This window comes from Podarcis filfolensis (genome assembly GCF_964270895.1).
Source record: "Podarcis filfolensis genome assembly, chromosome: 3".
Lineage (NCBI taxonomy): Eukaryota > Metazoa > Chordata > Lepidosauria > Squamata > Lacertidae > Podarcis > Podarcis filfolensis.
Window position 1 is genome coordinate 63,818,383 of NC_139606.1, and position 17,638 is coordinate 63,836,020.

General features: G+C 43.2%; 1 protein-coding gene across 1 annotated transcript; it reads left to right on the plus strand.

Annotated features, from left to right (window-relative positions):
* Positions 1-7,346: 7,346 nt before the first annotated feature.
* STX11 (syntaxin 11) lies at positions 7,347-16,730 on the plus strand. Its single transcript, XM_083608065.1, has 2 exons — positions 7,347-7,471; positions 15,244-16,730. The coding sequence occupies exon 2, from the start codon at positions 15,252-15,254 to the stop codon at positions 16,116-16,118; it is 867 nt and encodes a 288-aa protein (XP_083464191.1). The 5' UTR covers positions 7,347-7,471; positions 15,244-15,251; the 3' UTR covers positions 16,119-16,730.
* Positions 16,731-17,638: the final 908 nt, after the last annotated feature.

Genomic DNA, 17,638 nt, shown 5'->3' on the forward strand with positions numbered 1-17,638 from the left:
AGCATCATTTATTTATTTATTTATTTTGTGAAGCACTTAAAGTGGTATTAGTCATGCATGGGTGTCTGGTTGCATGACTGTAAGTCTGTTCTAAGCTTGACATATGTGTGGGTTGGAAATTGCCCAGAATCTAGTTCAGTCATATTTAAATTCAAAAGGGGAAATTACTCACCAAGGGGAGAGGATTAGTTGAAAGGAAACAAAAATAAGAATAAAAAAAAAATCAGTTAGGAGAGAGCTGTATACCGTACTTTAGTGGGATTTGTATATTTTAATGGGACCTAAATTTCAAAAAAAAAAAAAAAAAAGGGACGCGGGTGGCGCTGTGGGTAAAACCTCAGTGCCTAGGACTTGCCAATCGTATGGTCGGCGGTTCGAATCCCCGCGGCGGGGTGAGCTCCCATCATTCGGTCCCAGCTCCTGCCCACCTAGCAGTTCGAAAGCACTCCTAAGTGCAAGTAGATAAATAGGTACCGCTTTATAGCTGCGTTTCCGTGTGCGGCACTGGTGCTGGCTCGCCAGTGCAGCTCCGTCACGCTGGCCACGTGACCCGGAAGTGTCTTCGGACGGCGCCGGCTCCCGGCCTCTTGAGTGAGATGAGCGCACAACCCTAGAGTCGGACACAACTGGCCCGTACGGGCAGGGGTACGTTTACCTTTACCTTTATATTTCAAAAGTAGGACAGAGCATGGGCACATTCCTTTGGGAGATTTAGTGGGTATATGGCCAGCATTCCTTTTCTCATCCCAGCAACTGCAAACAGTAAGGAAACTACTTCAAATATTTACGTAAACTCACATGCGGGGTGGGGGAGAACCATAGCTTAGTGGTAAAGGGTGTGCATTGCTTGCAGGTTAATAAGTTCAGCCCTTGCCATCTCTGGTTAGAAGGATCAGGCAGCAGGTGGAATGGAAGATCTCTGTCTGAGTTCCTCAAGAGTTGCTACCAGATGGAGTAGTCAGTACTGAGCCAGATGGACAGATAGCCATAGATTCATAGCATTGGAAGTGACCTCAGAGTTCCTCTAGTCTAACCTCCATCAATGTGGAAATTCACCACTACAGTATCCCCAACTGGTAGCCTTCTAGCCTCTGTTTACAAAATGCCAAGAAAGGAGAGTTCGCCACTGAGGAAGTCTGTCCCACTATCAAGCAGCTCATAAAATCAGGAAAATCTTCCGAATGTTTCATCTAAATCATTTTTTCTTGTACTTTTAATCAACTGGCACAGGTCCTACCTACACATTTGTGCCATCTTCTATGTGACAACACTTTGAAGATTGCCATTATATTGCCTCTTATTTTTTTTCTGCTCTAAAATAAATATACTCAACTCCTTCAAACTTTCACCATCTTTACCACCCTCCTCTGAATGAATGCCAGCTTTGTTAAACTGCAGTTCCTCAAACTAAACACTGTACTAAACCCAGTAGCAAAAAGCAGAATCTTTGTTTCATCTGATCAGGAAAATATGCTTCTGTTGATGCAACCATATTCTCACCTAGTTGGCATAAGGCAGATTCCTCTATTTCCACAGGCTGACCAGAATGAGGTAACTCCAGAGCAGTGACTCATACAAAGACGCAACAGGCAGATGCCTCTGAGGCTGGGTCATTCTGCTGTGTCTCTACATCAGGAGGGACTGAATAATTCAACCATACTTAATGCAGAGATGCAGCAGAGTTACCAGCTCCCAGAAAATGCAGTGAATCATGCAGGCACCTTCCTGGGCAACAGGCAGCCACCTTCCTGAATGGCAGCCACCTTGAGCACACGGGAGCTTTGAATAGTTAATTGATAATGTCTTATTGCACACACAAAGTGGGTCTCTCACTTTGATTTGGTCTTGTCACTCCAGAGGGAGGTCATGATCAGAGTTGACACAAATATCATTGCAATGGCTGGGGGTGTGGGCAGTTTGCCTGCAGGCTGAGATAAGTTCTGTGCAGAATGTGTGTGAGGTCCAGACTGGACATGGCTCTAAAAGTCTTGATTTCTCTACCTAAAAAGCAGGTGCAGAAGGTCCCATTTGGATTGGGACTATTATGCTGGAGGAGATGTTTTTAAACAATAAACAATAATGTGCTCTTCTGCCATTTCTCCAGTTTAAATCCACCCAAAGCTGTTATTAGCTGGAAGGGAGAGGGGGAGAGAGAGAGGTACAATGTGAGCACATATTCCCTTTAACTGTGGCTAAAAGAATATTTAGAAGGTAATTTAAATTAGTGGGACAGTGGAAGGGGTTAAGCCTTTTCCGCCAGCACCACAGCCCTGCAGCTTATCAGACCTCCACAGCTGCTTTTCAGCAAGGAAAAAGATGTCAGGACAAGAGAACTAATCATAGATCTCCCATGTCATGTCTAGCTTGTCTCTGATGAAGAGCATCTTTGGCTGTTTGCAGTTGAAATTGATGCACAGACTCATAAGGCTGTGAGTTGTCTGAAAGCACCTTGGGGAATGCAGAGCCTTTCTCTAGGGGCTTGATGAGTCATAATGGATCTGTTGCTCTGTAACCGTGTTGCTTGCCATCACTTACTGTTTGCTATACTTATAAATAAACCAAATATTACAAATGCACCTTAGCCATCTCCAGTGCTGGTACTCTCGTCTAAAATAAATGTCCCACCGCTTGGGAAATTGAGGAGTGTGTACCATTAGTGTTCTGTCTCATCTCTGTGTTTGTTTTTCGCCACCCTGCATCTTTCCTGTCAACATCATAGTGTCTGGAAAAGGGACAGAAAGGCAAGACATTGATCATAACGGCTCATCTTCCTTAAAGGGAAAAAAAGACTAAGGATGTGGCAAAAAAAGGACAACTGTGGAGTCAAGGGAGTATAAAATCAGGAGGGGTGTGAAGGGTGAGAAAAAAGTCATTCACAACCTCTCACGATATGAGCTAAGGATTATGCAGTTAAATTTGCAGCAGCAGCTTTCAGAGAAATCACTTCCCAAATAACTTTTAATAGAGGTTAGGATGGAGTCATACATAATGATGATCACATGGTTGTTACCTCAGAGGACTGACCTCGATGGATCATTAGCATGACACAGCATGGGAATTCTTACATGCTCTCTCCAGCAGTAGCTGGGTAGCTAATTTCTTAATTGATCAGTTCATACTTACAGTGTGACTTCCTGCAGGTTCCCTTGAAACATCATCTGCCCATTACCAGAGAATGGTTCAGTTTGGTTTTGGAAATGATTTTAAGCCATCACTATCTCTGTCCTGTCTATAGTGTCATGAAATATAATAATCTTGATTAGGCACTGTAGCAATGTTTGGACACGCAAATCCCACATTGCCTAAGGCCTTTGTTCAGCAATGCATGGACGTACATGTCTATCTTTAAACATAATCCCAACATGCAATCAGCTAGGAATGTGCTCCGGTCTCTTGAGATGAGCCCTCGGTCAGTAACAGAGCAGCCAACATGTATACACATGTATACGCAGTAATATGTGCACAGCCAGTCACAATGTCACAGTGCTCGATGAAATAGAGTCATGTGACAAAGACATTCCTGATGAACTAGTTCTACTGACATAGCTGGGATAGTCTCGGGACCAGAATTTCAGAAGAGACAATAAATTGAATTTGGTTCCACCCCTATACAAATTAGCAGCACTAGTAAATATAGTTGATTCCATATTGAGAAGTATGTGGAGCTGGAGGCTCGGCTGCCCGCTCTCCAAATAACTGTTGGCTGAGGGAGAACAGAGAGCCCTATAAGGCCTGCTTATTTTAGCTTTGAAACTGTTTCCAGTCCGATAAGATGAAAACAATTTGCAGATTAGGGCAGCTGGAGGCATATATTGGATGTAGAAATGCATCATCACAACCACAAAGGAGGTTTTGTGCCTTTAAGACAGGAGTGGTCCAGCTTTCTGAAGTCATTCAAACTTAGGGGTTATGTTCCCTCAGGGTCTGTTCTCCTGTCTGTGGAGGCTTAACTTTATTCTCGAGCTTGTAGCTGTAGAATGAAGGGTCCTTGTGCACCCTGATGCACAGCAGACCAATTCTGTCTCCTGAAATCAAAAATGTAGTTTCTTCATTGATTTTACTAGGCATGGGGTGGGCCTCTCCTTCAGGATAAGCCTGGCTTTTCCTGACTTGTGTACAACTCAAGAAGATGGAAGTCCAGCACCCTAAGAAACTTCAATCCAAAACTTTTAAGAGGGCAAAGTCCCCAGCCTCATCCTAGCACTCCATCACCAACTCCTTAAATTCTAGAGAAACACACTCAATCCCCACTCCTCAGAATTCACACTGCCCCTTCCCAATCCTTAAGCATAATTTTTAAGCATCATTAAGCAATGTCCCAGCATGTATGTTTGCTTCAAAAAACAAAGCCAATTTTCCTGAATTAGGAGCATGGACTTTCCCTGCATCTCTGGTGCAAGCCTGGATCTGGTGGTGCTCCTGGTGTTTTTCTTCCACCAGGGCATTCCAGGAGAAGAATCCCTTAACCTCATTGCAAGAACCGAGAACCTGCTGTTCAGCAGAAGGAAAACCCAGCAAAACATATCCTATTAATTTAGCAATGAGCTTTAAAGAACAGGGTGCCTTGTTCTTTTAAAGTTTGCACAATAACAGAAAAAAGGAATTCCCACAGAAGGCAAATGATGACAGATCAGTCACTAGACCAACTGTAACAAACAACCCCGAAACCCACAAGTCCACCCACACTTCCTAGAATAGACAAGAGTGGGTTACTTACAGCCCCTTAAAAGTGAAACAAAAATGGCTTTCTGGAAAGACTCTTAGTTGCTGAGTTATGTTCTTTTGTGGGGTAAGAAAGGGTTGTGTGGCGATTTAAAAATGATCCTAACCACATGTGTAACCCAATTTCATGCATGTTTACTCAGAGGTAAGTCCCACTTTGCTCAATGGAGCTTGCCTAAGTCCTCCTGTTCCTGAATTGTTTCGACCCCAGCAGCTGGTTGTTATAACAACACCATTGTTGAGAACTGGTGCCTGAGTTTGCTTTTTCCCTCCTCCCTCCCCACCCCCTTTTCCTTGTATCACTTTTTTTTTAAAGAATGTATGTCTGCCTTGTTTTAAATTATTGTAACATAAGCCGCTCTTTTTGGCTGAAAGCAGGGCAAAAGAAGTAATAATAATAATAATGTGTGCAGACAAACTTATGATCTTATTTAGAAATAAGTCCCATTGGGCTATAAGGCTGCAATTCTATGCACACTAATTGTATGTCAGGATTTAAGTGGGACTGTATGTCTGAGTCTACATGCATAGGATAAGCAATCAAGAAAGATATGGCATTTTAAAAGTTCACAGCCCATCGCTCAGCTTGAAAACTCTAATACTTAAGCTAATGAAAGGAAAACAAGAGTATGTCTCAGCTAAATCTTAATAATTTTATGAGCTATCATTATGCTTCTCATCATATGCTATGACTCAAGTGTGGGGATGGCAGGAAAAGAAAATAACTACAACAACAATTCACCTAAGGTGGGGAGGGAGGGTTAAAGATACTGGGTTCTAGGCATGTCTGGAGAGCCTTTGGACAGCTGAAATATGGTGTGTTCCCTTAATCATAGGGACATAGCCAGGCTTCCTTCATAAGCAGGAATGTGACTTTTCCAGAAGGGCATCAGAGAAAATAAAAGCCAGTGATTTCTTTACAAACAACAGAATCTTCTACACTACACACAGTCCCAAACTTCCATGGGATTTGGTGATTATGAGTTGTTGGCAACGGAATGCCAAGTTGAATCTGAACTATGGAACACAAAAAGTTGCCTTATACAGTGGTACCTCGAGTTAAGAACTTAATTCATTCTGGAGGTCCGTTCTTAACCTGAAACTGTTCTTAACCTGAGGTACCACTTTAGCTAATGGGGCCTCCCACTGCTGTGCCGCCACCGTGTGATTTCTGTTCTTAACCTGAGGTACTACTTCTGGGTTAGTGGAGTTTGTAACCTGAAGCGTCTGTAACTTGAGGTACCACTGTATATCAAGCCAGACTATTACTCTTTTGCCTTGCCCAGGGGAAGCCAATTTGGTGTCCTCCAGATGTTGCTGAACTGCAGCTCCCATCATGCTTGACCACAGGCCTTGCTGGATGTGGATGATGGGAATTCGAGTCCAACAATATCTTGAAGACACCAGGATGGCTATCCCTCCCTGGTCTAGTCTCACGGGCAGACATTATCCAGGGTTTCAGGCAGTGGTCTTTCCCATCATTGGATCCCATTCTTAAGAATGTAAGACAAGACCCGCTGGAATGGACCAAAGGCCCAGCCCATCTAATCCAACATCTTTTTCTCACTGTGGAAACACACAAGCAGGGCAGCAGATATGTGCAACGGCACTCTCCTATCTGTGCTGCTCGGGATGCGGGTGGCACTGTGGGTAAAACCTCAGCGCCTAGGGCTTGCCGATCGCATGGTCGGCAGTTCGAAACCCCGCGGCGGGGTGAGCTCCCGTCGTTCAGTCCCAGCTCCTGCCCACCTAGCAGTTCGAAAGCACCCCTAAGTGCAAGTAGATAAATAGGTACCGCTTTATAGCGGGAAGGTAAACGGCGTTTCCGTGTGCTGCGCTGGTGCCGGCTCGCCAGAGCAGCTTCGTCATGCTTGCCACGTGACCCAGAAGTGTCTCCGGACAGCGCTGGCTCCCGGCCTCTTAAGTGAGATGAGCGCACAACCCTAGAGTCGGACACGACTGGCCCGTACAGGCAGGGGTACCTTTACCTTTACCTATCTGTGCTGCCCAGCGACTGATGCTTAGAGGTATTGAAGGTGAACACGAGTTCTTATGCATGCAACCTATGTGCTCTACCAATGAACTATATAGTCTGTTCTCATTTTTGGGTGGGCAGGGAACACATTTTAAACCTATCCAGGTTTTATTTGAAAAGAAAATCACATCCCTCCCCATATTTACATTCAGACTCTTCCACGCATTTATGATGAGCCACTTTCCCTTATTTGCGAGTTGTGCGTGTGTTTTCATCCTTTAATGCCACTTAAATCACTATTCTTTTCAAAATCGCCCTAAGCGGTAGTCCGATGGGCGTCTCGTGGCAGATGCTGACTGACACTCAGAGGTTTAAGAGCACCCCGCTTTTACCCGCGGTGATTCACGAGGCCTGGGGCGAAAATGACTAGGGATTCATCCCTCGTCGAGGAAACACGCCCGGAGAATCCGCTTCCGGACACACCGCGGCGATCCCAGCATTGTTTCCGACTTTCTCAGGCAGCCTCGAGTTGTGCCTTTTCACAAGGCGGCATCCACTCGCCGCCACCGCGTCGCCCATCACTTGCGGGGGAGGGAAAGGGAACCAATGGGCAGCGCGCGGGAGGAGCCGGGGGCGGGGCGAGTCAAGCGGCGGGGGAAACTCCCACCCTGGCCAAGTTGACATGCTCTTGCACAAGGCGGCGTGTTTTTGGCTGGGGCGTCTTTGGGGCAGCAGCGCGACGCCAGGCTCTCGTCTCTTCCCCAGTGCATGCGGGTAAGTGCTCGGGTCCTTCTAGCCCTGGAGGACGGCATGGAAATATCCTTGGGGGGAAATGGTGATGGGGCTAGGCAGCAAATCTATCTATCTAAATAAATAAATAAATAGGAAAAGAAGCTGTGCCTCCTCATGTCTTAGCTCAGTGGGACTCGCTCTTTCTTGTTTACGTCCAGCCTGAACTTCTTCAAGGAGTTGTGTGGACGATCATGGGGGTGTGGCCGGCTCCCGGGAGAAGCCTTCTGTTTCTTGGGCTGGAGGGGAAGTTTAGGTGTCTTGGAGGAACAAACTTTTGCCGTCGATGCTGAAGCGCTTTTTGGCGATCAGGCAACTAGTGATGAGCTGTAAGAAGAATTTGTCTGATTTAGGGGAACTTGGCCTTCTTTTCTCCACTGTTGCTTCAAGGTGGCTTATATAGGGTACCCAGGCGGTCCTGGGTTGCAGTCCTGACCCCCTGTACTTGGTGTGAGTTACCAGTGACTTCGGCTGGAAGTGGTTGCCTTGGGCTGGAAGCCCATTGCCTTGACTGTCAAGCTATGCACCATGCGCATAGTAAGGGTGCGCAAGATTACAGCCCCCCTACAACCTGCTCACACACTGAACGCAAAGTGGGCTTATTGCTGAGGAAACTTTCTGAGGCTTCGGCTTTGCTAGACTTCCTTCCCTGAGTTAAATGTGGACGGTTTGTGGTGATCATGAAATGAAGGCAGCAATATTATCCACACTTACTTAGGAGTTTGTCAGTTAAGGGGCGCCGAGGGAAATGTTCTGCCAGACTTCCATAACGTTTTGTTCACCTCGTATCGAACTAATGGTCTGATTGTTTAAGTGGATGTGAACCCGAGTAGCATTTGGTTGGAAGAAACCTGTGTTAGCTTTTTAGTTTATTATTCCAATCCTCATCCTCCTCTTCTTGTTATTAATGACATCTGCATGCTTCATAACATAGTTATTTGGGGGCATATTAAATTACATCGTCTTAAACTGGCTGTCAAGGAAGAGCTGGCTATCTATACATGTGTGAAGCTGGGGTAGTCAACATGGTGCCCGCGGTGCCTGCAAAGCTTCTGAGCTCCCCCCTCACTATTCACCATGAGATTGCCAAGATGCTTCATCACATGTCCACTGTCAAGCCAGGATGCTTACCAAACCCCCTTAAAAAGGAGGAAGTTAGAACAGCGACACTCTTTCCCACTTCTTTAAGTTCTACAGTATGTACCTTTCAGGGCTCGGCTGAACAGAAAGCAAAGCAACCAAGAGGAGAGGAGGGGGAGGGAAGTGATCAGGGAAAGGTGGGGAATAGAGGGAAGGGGGTGAGAAAACGGGGTGCCATAGGAGTCAAGAGAGAGAGAGAGCCCTTGAAGTGCTGTGGAGAGAGATAATGATGGGGTTTGAGGAGAGAGAGAAGCAGTAAAATGGATTCTCTTGAAATGTTGTATTTCTTCACACATCACCCTCCCCCCACACACAACCATCAACTCAAAGATCATTCTCTTCCTTACTTTTCCCTTTCACTAAATGGCTAAATAGAATGCTTATCAATTAATTAAGATCAATCTCAAATAGGTGATGAGTACTTAAATTGCAGATTTAAGATAGCTCCATTTTAATTTTAAAATCATAACTGATCTATTACCTTAGACTTCTCTATATTTTTAGGGTGTGTTTGATTTTTGAAGGAACATGATTCCTCAGTCCAGGAATTGGGAAGCAAAATCAAATAAGTTTGGGTGGGGAGAATTTCTTTTAAACTTAAATTTTATTGTTTTAGTGTATATGTTGAATGAACGTGACAGAAAATTTACACCAATATGTATTAACAAGTCAGAACTTCAAATACGGATGATATAACCAATTTTGGTCATCCAGAAAACAGTTTGTTGTGGAAGGGAAATAATAGGTCTGATCCAGATTAAAATACCGTATTTTTCGCTCTATAACACGCACCCGACCATAACACGCACATAGTTTTTAGAGGAGGAAAATCCGTAGGCATGCCACCCGTAGGCATACCCTCCCTAACACGCACAGACATTTCCCCTTACTTTCTAGGAGGAAAAAAGTGAGTGTTATGGTGCAAAAAATACGGTACTTAAACTTGGTTTCCATTGAAATCAATATGAAAAGTTAGCAAGGGCTGATTTAAGTCGCATTCATTTCAACTAACATGGACTGTATCCAGCTCAGTGTTAAAGAAGAACTAAGTTTGAGTAAGCTGTTCCTGTAAATTCCTAAGTACCGGTAACTAATTTCCTGTGTGCTCTAGAAGAGTAGGGAGTGTGAAGGCAGTTGTGCAAACCTGTTGTTTCCATTGCTGCTGCATTTACAGTTAACGGCTCTGATTCTAAAAATGAAACAAAAACTTGAATTTGGAAACAAAGCATTACTTCCTTCGTGTCTCCTCACAATCTCTTCTCTATCCCACCTTACTGGTATTCCAGAGGATGCCCCTGTACTTTGCACACACAGTGCAGTGGGGCAAACCATGTTGACTCCCCCTACGTCTGGCATCACTGCAGCTTCCCTGGATGGCACTGGGGTGGGATGCCCCACAGCTGCCACCAGTGTGCCCAACGTTGCTGCCATCCTGCCCCACCCTGGTGTCATCCAGCTAAGCTGCACCACTTTCTGTGTCCATGACAGTAGCTCTACCTCACTACACCAGCCAATACTGAAAAGGACCCCTATTTTTTCCAGGGTGGCATTTTTCAAGTTCTCTACACTTTGATTATGGCAGAGGCAATTAAAAAATATACTGGCCTGGTTCACACATCATCATAAGGCAAATGGTTGTTCTTGGGTACAGCTTAGTGAGGAGAGAGCTTAACAATGAACCTGGGTTCAGACAACATGCTAAGACAAACCTTGGCTTAGCTGAGCATGTGGGAGAGTAAAAAATATCAGGAAGGAGCAAAGCAGCAGTGAGCTCCTTTCTGGAGACAGTACATTCATGAGGTCCTAGTAAACTATAGGTGAGCTTACCATGAACCAAGACTGTGTTTTTCTGATACAATATTTCAGATGGCAGGATGTTAGCTCCCTTTCTATACAGTCTTCCATAGACCCATGACATAGCTCTGTTTTATAGTAATTATAGATATTTATGTAGACACTTGTGTATCCTTTAAGGGGTTTTTTAGGAGCCACGTATGAACTGGGACACTTACCAATTAATCTAATGTGCTTGAACCTCTTGTAAATGGAAGCTGCAATGTTATTCATTTTATATGAAAGCATCTCTTGGGCTTCTTCAATGCTATACCAGCTTCCTAGGAATAAGTCTGATGGGGAGTAAGCCTCAGTTGGGTTTACCTCTAGGCAGACCTGGAGAGGACTGGGCTGGTTATGGTTTGAAATACTTAGACCCAGAATTGGGTGTGATCAAATATATATATATATATATTCAGAAAATCTGATCTGACAAACAAACAAAAAATATCGCAACCCAACACTTTTTGACCCCACAAAGGGTCTTCCTCGGTGTTCAATGAATTTGTGACACATTATTTGTCACCAAATTCCACATGGATTCAACATTCATAGGAAAAGTCTTTGAGTGTATTCTATTCGGATGAAAACATTAGGTTGGAATTACCCCTTTGACTTCTCTTCCTTTGATCAACTGGAATGGCATCTGAAATCCTGCATGTTTTCCTTGCTTGTGACATCTGCATTTGAGAGTCTTGTAGGTGGTTGCATGAATACGTACAAATATACATCATGGAAAATGTGCAGTATAAACAAGGCAATAAGAATCTGAGGCGCTCTGGGAATTTTTTATTGGTAACAGCTTTTATTTCATAATGCTATGTGTACATGCGATTGTTGTAATCATGAGGTTACAGTCACTTGATAGCATGTGACTTGTAGGGATAATGTGGTGAGAAGTTAGATAATAGAATTAGAGCTCTTTGAATGTATGATACAGTGTTGGTGCTTAGTAATCTTACCTGCATACTTGGCTTCTTAGCTGTTATGAGTCAAGTAGTCATTAACAAGGAAATATATAAGATGTGTCTTATGACTTGCATTACACCAGTATTGTAATGTGTGCATGTTTAAGGGTTACTGGGAGCTACTTTGGTTCTAGCTTCCAAAAAATAGTGAAGTAGGACACCTTTATTTTCAGTTGTTCATTAGGCGTAACACCTGTGTTTTGTTTTCTGCTATCATGAGAATAACCTAAGCTATCTTCTCTTCAGTCTTTGATGACTTTAATCTGTTGGGAGCCGCCCAGAGTGGCTAGGGAAACCCAGCCAGATGGGCGGGGTATAAATAATAAAATTATTATTATTATTATTATTATTATTATTATTTAATATTCTTTGAAGCATGGGCCTAATTTTGCTCTGCCTCCTAAGTTGGGGCCAAACACACTAAGTAGGGGCCAAACTAGAGGTGACATGAGAGATCTAAGGAAAAGGATCTCCTACACTTTTAAAACAAATGTTCTTAGCAAGAAGAGATTCAGACTGGGACCCTGGTGCTGGAGGAGGAGGGTGTAAAACTCTTTCCTCTGCATCATTTCCTCATTTTATTTCCTTTACCAAATAAAAGTTAGGGATGGGGGAAATGGAGCAGGGCAGAGAAAGTTAAACCTTGCTTTCCCAGTACAGCAAAGTTCTGTAGTTCCCCGGACCCAGAGTGATTTTCTATACAGCACACAGAAACCTAGAAAAGTGCTGGCTGATATGCATTCTGAGTTGTCCCTGAAGGGGCACTTAAACAACAAGTCAAACAAGACTCTCATCATTTGAACAGTTAGTCCCCCGAGTCTTAAGGCAGCAGCTGTTAATTGCTTGTGAGTCCTGTCTGACTAGTTCTGTTGTCATCAGTGTAAGGCATCCTAAATATTCAAACATCAATAAAAACAAAGCCAAGGCAGGCCTGAGACATTCTGGTGCTTCTCATGCTGCACTTGAATATCTTTACATTGAAGGCATGGAGGATACGGAAGAGAACTACAGTATAAAGGATTTATATGACTTGAGTTGGGTTGTAGGGAAATGTTTCTGGCAAACCAGAGCAGCGCACGGAAACACTGTTTACCTTCCCCCCCGGAGCGATACCTATTTATCTACTTGCACTTTTGATGTGCTTTCGAACTGCTAGGTTGGCAGGAGCAGGGACCGAGCAATGGGAGCTCACCCCGTCGTGGGGATTCGAACCACCAACCTTCTGATCGGCAAGTCCTAGGCTCTGTGGTTTAACCCACAGCGCCACCCGTGTCCCTACAGAAGAAACTGGAGATGTAGCATAAAGTGCTGGTGGGGCCGAGGACAGGAGTTACAGGCTGGATGTTCACCCTGTAACCTGAATGCCTGTTTCTTCAGGGATAGCCAACATGATGCCCTTCAGACGTTCTGGACTACAACTCACCCATCACAGCCAATGGTCAGGGGTGCTGAGAGTTGTAATCCAAAACATCTGAAAGGCACCATGTTGGCGATCTCTGTACAATTAGCAATGGCTTTGACTTTCTGTGGCCTAGAAAAATAGTTCAGTCTGAACATGTATCTAGAAATCTACATGATACATGGAAAAAGGCAAGAGGGAGGGAGGGAGGAGTATGGGGAAAGCACAGAAGAAGTGTAGAATGAAATTATCATGCTGAAGTCAAAGTACATGGTATGATTTTGCATTTCAGCCAATCTCTTCTCTTTCTTTGTTTTGCCTCAAATTATAACAACATTGCTATCGCCCACCTACCAGCTAACAGACTTATGGATAGCTCCCAAATACTGTTGATACTTCAACTGCTCAGTCCTAGGTCTGCTGTAATGTGCATATTTGTTGCTAGTTAAATCAGATATGTCTTCAAACTATGCATACAATGAAATACACTTTCAGTTTCACACACTAATGCTGTAATTTGGTTTGCTTAGAAGTTAAGACAATTAACAGTATTTCATTCCTGAACAAAATTAATTTTATGGTACAATAGCTTTTCTGTATCCCATGTTAACCAATATGGAATGCTCCTCTTCGTTAATTTACTGGGAGGTAGAGATCATTTTACCACACCTTAACTGCTCTGAGTATAAGGTTCTAGAACTGTGAATTTGCGTGGGGGGTGGGTTGATCTCTGGTCAGCTGACATGTCAAATATTGGTCAAGTAATTTGGAATATATCCACTTTTTAAAAAATAAATAAATCACTGAACAGTTCAACTCAGTCTTTTATGCTGGAACACCAGAGTCCATCTCTAATTATGAAAGGCTGTATCAAAAATTAACTTTCTAACATATAGAAAGCAAAGTAACAGTAAATATTAAACAACAGCTGTTTAAGGCAGTATGCAGCGGACCACTTCTTGTAATTTAATCAGCGTCATGGCTTCATGGAATATTTGACTGTGGTTAAATAGGTGGTTGATTGACAAGACTGAACATTTTGCCAACATGTTAACCCTGATTAAATTATCTTGCTGAAGCAGACTCTGAATAAACCACTTCCATGTCATGGCCTGATGTTACAATGGTAGAGACATGAAGGTTGCTGGTTCAGTGCAGTGCCAGATTTAGGGCAGTGTGCATGGTTCCCCTCCACAGGATGCCGAGCCATGGGAGCACAAACAACAACAACAACAACAACAACATCCTATATTTATATGAGTAGCTACGTAAAGTTAGGTCCCAGTCAGAAGGGCAATAGAGTTGTAATTTGGGGGGGGGTGATGGGGAAGCAACTTTTGTTCTTGCTCAGGATGCCCTATTACCAAAGTCTGCCCCTGGTTTGGTGAGTCTATTCTTGTCATGACTTACTCCAGATCCAACCCAGGGATATTGCTGCTTGTAACTATCACCACTGTGATATCACACCCTGGCCACATGGAAGCATTTTACTTATGTCTGTCGCTTGGTTGCCATGAGAGCCAGTGTGCCGCACAAGGCAGAGTGCCGGACTTAGATAATGAGAATCTGTTTTCCAATCTCTGCCCAGGCATTAAGCTCAATGGTGATCCAGGGCAAGCTACTTTACAAGGTTGTTTTGATGAGAACTTCAGTTGTGTGGGTATCCATATGTGCCACCTTGATATATTTGGAAGGATAAAATAAAAATATTTATTTATTTATTCATTCATTCATTAATTCATCAGGCCTTGGAAGGCAGCCAAAAGGTATTAACCTACAGCATAACTGTATTAGAATAGACTAATAAATGTGATAGATAAATAAATAAATGGATTAATTATGCTCATCTGCAGTATGCACCTTTAAACACTGGCCTTGAAAAAAGTTTATGACGATGTCATTTACTTTTGGATAGGAGAAAGAAGAGGAGCTGTTAAAGGCTAAATTTCTTTATCTAAAAACAGCATTAGCTATCTCCTGTAGAATCCTTTTAAAGCAATTGTGATACCATTCAGATTCCCCCTCCCCAAAATACCCCATTGAAATGTAAAGGCTACTTTTGGATCTGCAAACTAAATGTCTCATTTAAATCAGTGGATGGAATGGAATCAAAGTCTAGTCACTAATCAAGACTTTAGTTTGTGCTTCTGTTTGAATAGTAATCTATATCATCATGGCAAAATGTCATTCCTGATCTTGCCATGGAATATAGACGATGTATACTGAATTATATACAGGGCATGGAGTTTACAACACTCAGTAATGTGTCAGAAAGGTAGAATATTTTGTAAAGTCCATGATACTCCAGTAAATATATTTGGAACATCAAACACACTGTCTTGTGTGCAAAGCTATTTAGATCATTAAGAGAAGCTTGCTATTTCTACTAATTTTTATTTTTCTATTTCTGTCCCTAGAGGCCAAAATGAGAGACCGACTCTTTGAATTTTTTGAGTTATCGAGGCTTTACAGCCAACATACTCATGATGAAGAAAATCAGCCGCTCTTACCTCACAACACTCTGCTGTTTGAAACAGATTATGCCCTGGCAAGTCTTTTCAAAGATATCCAGGCAATCCGAACGAGCAATCTCCACCTGAAAGAGGACATTAGACGCCTGGGCAAACAAAACACTCGCTTCCTCACCTCTATGCGCCGCTTCAGTAGCATAAAACGTGACACAAACACGATTGCGAAAGACATCAAGGCTCGTGGAGAAGAAATCCACAGGAAGCTTCAGGTTTTGAGAGACTTCAGTGAAGATGCAGAAACAAAATATGGCTCAAACACAATCATAGCCCGTGTGGCCAAGGACCACTATGTTGATCTCATGCATTCTTTTCAGGAGGCCATGTTTAAATACAATGAGACAGAGATGAACCAGCGGGAGAACTGCAAGATTAGGATCCAACGGCAGCTAGAGATCATGGGTAAGGAAGTGTCTGGGAACCAGATAGAGGACATCATTGAACAAGGCAGGTGGGATGTTTTCTCTGAGAACCTTCTGTCTGACGCAAAGGGAGCTCGTTCGGCCTTGAACGAGATAGAGACCCGGCACAAAGAGCTGATGAAGCTGGAGTCCCGAATAAAGGAAGTTCATGAACTCTTCTTGCAGGTAGCCCTGCTGGTAGAAGAACAGGCGGACACCTTCGATATTATTGAGCTCAACGTGCATAATGTTGAAGAATATGTTGGAGAAGCTAAAGGTGAAGTGAGGAGAGCTCTTGAATACCGAAGGAAGCATCCTTGCCGAACAATCCTCTGCTGCTGCTTGCGATGCTGCAAAATTTGATTGTCCTCATTAAATTACTAGATAAGTGTTTTGGGGACACTCTCAGAGTCGAAGACACTTAAAGTTTGTGCTCAGTTTGAGAGAAATTGCTCTAAAGCAGTGTCCTTTTGTTTTCTTATGTTCATTAATGACTCTGGTGCATGTATTGCAGCTTGTACCAAAAGCCAAAGGATATTGGCGAGTTGTCATGTATTCCAATATAATGGAAGGTAAAATTAACCTGGTCTGCAACATTACTGCAAAATTACACGTACACCGGAACATATACAAAGCAAATGAAATGTTGACCAGGTGTATAATGAATTTCTCCTAAATTAATGCTTTTCGTGAAATTTAAACAACAACCTGCATAGACTTTAAAGTAAGCAGTGTTGTGGCCAGTTGTTTTTTCCTGGATGGAAGAAAAAAGGACAAAATTACAGGTGTGATTCTCAGTAATGTTGTTTAGAAAACTAGCATGTGCACATGATCTGAGAATTTTGATACAAGATTTGTTGTAATTGTACACAGCATATACTTATTTTTTTATATATGTTCTGATATGTCTGTATGTTAAAATAAATGTGGAAGCCTTAACTATCTTTTTGTTAGTGTATAAAGAAAGATCTTGAATTGCTTTCTGTCCAGTGTTTTTATTCATCATGATGGCACTTGTGGGAGCAGGGAACGTGGAAGCAGCCAGAACCAGGCGAAGGCATTTTCCTACCTCAGGTGGAGCAGCAAATGGTGTATCCACCCCCCAGGTCCAGGTGCAGAGCAACCAAGGCTGCTTGTTACTTGACACCTGACACAGAAAATCCTACAATGTCTGTTCCCTCCCTTGTAGTGAAAATACAAGAATACAGTAATAAATTAAATTATACAAAATTAGCTGCCCTTTTATGATACCCAGAATCAGTTGCCTAAGGCAGAGTGATTGTAATTATGTTTGCTAGAGGCTACAAGAAAGACCAGGACACAGTCTGAGGTCACCTCCTCACCATACATTAAAAGGACGACAAGTGTAGTTTGTTCAGGGTGCTGATCTCAGAGAGCGACAGTCCCTAGGATTCTCCATGATGTGCTATAATGGTGCTTTAATTGTATGGTGTGGACATGGCCTGAGAAAACAGAGTTTGCTGTGGAAATGGTGCTGCTTATGTACACGGAAGCTTTTTGCATCATCCACATGGCAGCAGCACCGCTATCTTCATTTTTCTTCTTTTAGTGCAGATTTACCCATTTACACAGTTAATGAACATACTTTTAAAAAAAAATCTCCTGTAAATAGCAGCTATAGTAAAGCCTGGGCAGCACCAGGACTGCAGGGGCTGGGGAGGGAAAGCTTAACTCTCCCTCCACCACTGTGGTCCTGATGAAAATACTCCCTACCCATGCTGGGTTTTTTGCAGTGGGAGGGAAGACTCCACCGGTACTAGCAGAGGCTTCCTTCCTGATGCAAATAACAGCTAAAGGGGATTATATTTGTCAGGAGCACAGCAGGTGCGGGTGGGAGGATTATAATTTCATTCCCACTCTCT